At 29.3% G+C, this 3,530-nt stretch overlaps 1 protein-coding gene and 1 long non-coding RNA gene across 3 annotated transcripts in view; one reads left to right on the top strand and one right to left on the bottom strand.

Annotated features, from left to right (window-relative positions):
* Positions 1-2,613, bottom strand: part of LOC107645563 (beta-amyrin 11-oxidase-like) — a 71,936-nt gene extending 69,323 nt beyond the window's left edge. Inside the window, exons 1-3 of one of the 2 annotated variants that reach the window (XM_016349620.2) lie at positions 2,300-2,613; positions 1,044-1,527; positions 215-481 (exon numbers count right to left, since the gene is read on the bottom strand). In XM_016349620.2, the coding sequence (XP_016205106.1) occupies positions 215-481; positions 1,044-1,527; positions 2,300-2,526 (978 nt within the window). In that variant the 5' untranslated portion in view covers positions 2,527-2,613. The remainder of the gene's footprint in view (positions 1-214; positions 482-1,043; positions 1,528-2,299) is intronic. The other variant, XM_021103817.1, reaches the window with a different exon arrangement.
* The window catches only part of LOC110263117, a 21,883-nt gene that overhangs the window by 15,562 nt on the left and 2,791 nt on the right, over positions 1-3,530 (top strand). The window lies entirely within an intron of this gene.

Below are 3,530 nucleotides of genomic sequence, written 5' to 3'. Positions count from 1 at the left end.
TAATCTTGTATTAAAAACTTTAAACAAACTCTTAAAATTTTAATTATAATATGAATTTTTAATATTAAATTATTATTGGATTATACACAAATTATAATAAATCTATATTATCTATTTTAATTTTGTTGTAATTTTTCACAATCAAACTATATAGCTTATTGCTATACCTAATATAAAAAAATAGCCAAATTAATAATATAAAATTCCAAATTACCTTAGCTTTCTTGAAAACAAGTGGATTGTTAGTAAGATAAATCATTGCCCACATTATAGTGCTAGCTGTAGTCTGCTGACCCGCTACTAAGAATAATATCAACAAGTCAACAATGTCTTCATCCTTTAATTTTCGACCATTCACATCTTCCAGTTCCAAAAGAACATCCACAAGATCTTTCTTCTCTGATAATACTTCACCATTTTTTAACATCATCTTTCTATCTTGCACAACGGATTCAACTATTTTTTCCACCTTCTTGCGGTTCTAATTATTAATAGGCCAAGTAACAAATCAATCAATCAACCAAACAAATATTTATTCAAGCGTGAAATTAGCCAGCAGCAGTAACATGGTTTGCAAAGGTTTAGAAATTAATGACCAATTTATTATGCCATATATTTTACTCAAGTTAATTAAGAAAAATACTATAATAAAGAGCATAAGGAAAAGTATAAGGTACCAACATATTATCTACCAACTTATTACCAACAATAATTAATTATTATATTTTAAACACATATATAAAGAGACATATATAAAAAATATATCTATAAAGACACTTTTATTAAACACAGTAATAAAAAATACATTTTTATTAGACACATCCACAAAGACACTTCCATTAAACACAGTTATAAATAAGAGTTGGTAGAAGTTGGCAGAAATACCGTTGGTAACGTAGCGAGATTGCATAGTGATAAAAAATAAAGATTATTTTTTTTAATGAAAAAAATTATTAAATCTTCACTTTTAATCCAATTTTACTGTTGGCTAAAAAAAATCTCCTCTTAAAAGATTTTACATGAATTAAGTACTAGGTACTAACCTTGAGAGCTTTGTAATACGAAAAACCAGGTAAGTTAATTGGCCAAGAGAACAAGGCATCATCAATATCACTAAACAAATGCTCAACTTGCTTGATTATGTTTTGATCCTTAGAACCCATGAAGATGTGAAGGATGACTCTCATGGCGAGAGACTTGGTCTCTGTGATGACCTCAATAGGATGTTGTATGCTATCATTGGCCATTCGTTGGAGTGAATTGACAACAATGTCCTCTATGCGTTCAAGAAACATGGCCAAAGCATTGTAACCCAGAATGGGGGAAGTGACTAGGCGTCGAAAACGCTTGTGATCCTCGCTTGACACTTCAGATAAGATCGTTTTAATCACTGTTATGGCGGTTTCAGGATAACCAAGCCTAAAGTTTTTATCATCAGTTAACACTCTCCTTGAGGCCTCTACACTGGACACCAGGATTGTTGGCTTCATGAACAAATGTGTCTTGTACATTCCATTTCCTCTGTATCTGTCAAAATTGTCACAAAAGTAGTGCTCATATCCAAAAATGATGAAGTCAAATTATAGCACAGGTTTAGTAACATTGTTTTCTTGATTTCTAATTGGAAAAAAATTTATCACTAATTTGAAAAAGAGTAGAATATATTTTCTGTTCTTAAATTTTGTTAAAAGTTTTAAATATATTTTTAAGTTTTATTTTGTTCTAATTTTGTTCTAAAAGTTTTTGAATTGCATCAAATATATTCTGGCGGCGAATTTTTCAAAAAATTTAGCATCAATTTAGCAATAATTTCACCAAAACAACATTTAACATAAACAATCCAGACATAATTGTTATATATTATTACTGAATTGGTCTTAAATTTTCTAAAAATCTACTTGTCAAGTATATATTTGATGTAATTAAAAAATTTGAAGGACAAAGTTAAAACAAAATAAAATTTAGAGATTTTTTTTAAATTTTGACATACTTTAAAGACAAAAAATATATTTTATTTTTTAAAAAATGATAAATTCATTCCATTTTTTTATAATATTTCATACTAGTTTTTTCTATATTTTATATATTATTATGATGTTATTTTTCTCAAAAATTTAAATTCCGGAAGAAGTATATGAATGTTTAGAGATATAAATTATGCAATTATTTTTTTAAAAAAGTTTAAACTAATTAAAAGAGGCGTATGAATGATTATAAATGACTAAAACTATATTTATTCGAATAAAAAATGATAATGATAAAAAAAAAAAAAAGAATACTATAAGGAAATGATACAAACTTGGAAACAAGATTGTGGACAAATAAATGAGGGTGCTTGAAATAGTGCAATGTTTTGCCGATAAGAGGCCAACCCATGTCACCAGGAGGAAGAAGGCGATGCTTGTCTCCTAACTTGAAACCATAATACCATTCATTGATCCTTCTCCCCAATGTGTTTAACACAAAGTACCATGCCAACAATGTGGCACCACTCATCCATGCCCAACTTATTAACTCCATTTCCATTCCCAGTTTCTTGAGTTGAGTAGTTGAGTTGTGTGTCTTAGGGGTTATATTTATATTCGGATTTTTTTTTTGGGTGACTGTTTTATGTTTTAGGACTTTGTTACTTCTTTACTCAATTTGTGGTACTTTCGACAAGGTGTCAAACCGAATTTGTATAAAGATCTCAGTTCAAAGAATAAATACGATTCTTCTAAAAAAATGGGTTCGACTTGAAAATTACTTAGCATTCACATCGAAACGTGTGAAATATTTAAATAATTATGGCAAATAATAAAAAAAATGCAATTAAAGCAAATGAAACTTTAAAATTGAAATTGAAATTAAGAAGTAAAAAATAAAATGCGTAAAGCGAATAAATAAAAAAAGAAAAACAAATAAAAGTGGACTTCCAACATTTAGATACACTTGTGTTCCATGGTCTTCCATTGCGTCGCTGGGACTGAGAATTTTGGCGGAGACTTATGTGTGATAATCTAGTGTTTTTGAAAAAGTCTCAGAACTCTTCTGAGTTTCTCTTATTTATAAACTATGGAGATAAATTTGGCATGGAAAATCATGGCCCACGATCTTACTTCCTCCTTTTTCTCAGCCAAGACTTTGCCTTGACCATTTTTTGATCCTCAACTTTTGACACTCACGTCTTCTTTAGTCTTCAAGCTCCATGTTCTTCAGCTTGCTCCTCAAATTTAGCACACATGCTCTCCACTTAGCTTGAAGGTCGAGTAACAAGCCTTAATGTTTAAGGAAAGGTAATAACTACCTTTCGATTTCAATTCTCTTTGTACCATCTTTATTCAACTTCAACTTGTCCGTTTCTGCTTCTGCAGTCGAAACACCGCTTCTATAGTCGAAACTGTTTGCACTCGAAACGTCTTCTTGACAAGAAAAATATATTTTTTGTACCAACATTTACTCTCTTAGTATTATCATTATAATTATATATAGAGTTTAATTTTGAATGAAAAACAGTATAAAATATTTTATATAGTCATATAATCACATTT

This window comes from Arachis ipaensis, chromosome B06, assembly GCF_000816755.2.
Source record: "Arachis ipaensis cultivar K30076 chromosome B06, Araip1.1, whole genome shotgun sequence".
Classification (NCBI taxonomy): Eukaryota; Viridiplantae; Streptophyta; class Magnoliopsida; order Fabales; family Fabaceae; genus Arachis; species Arachis ipaensis.
Note: the sequence above shows the minus strand (reverse complement) of the source record. Positions and strands in the feature narration are given on the sequence as shown.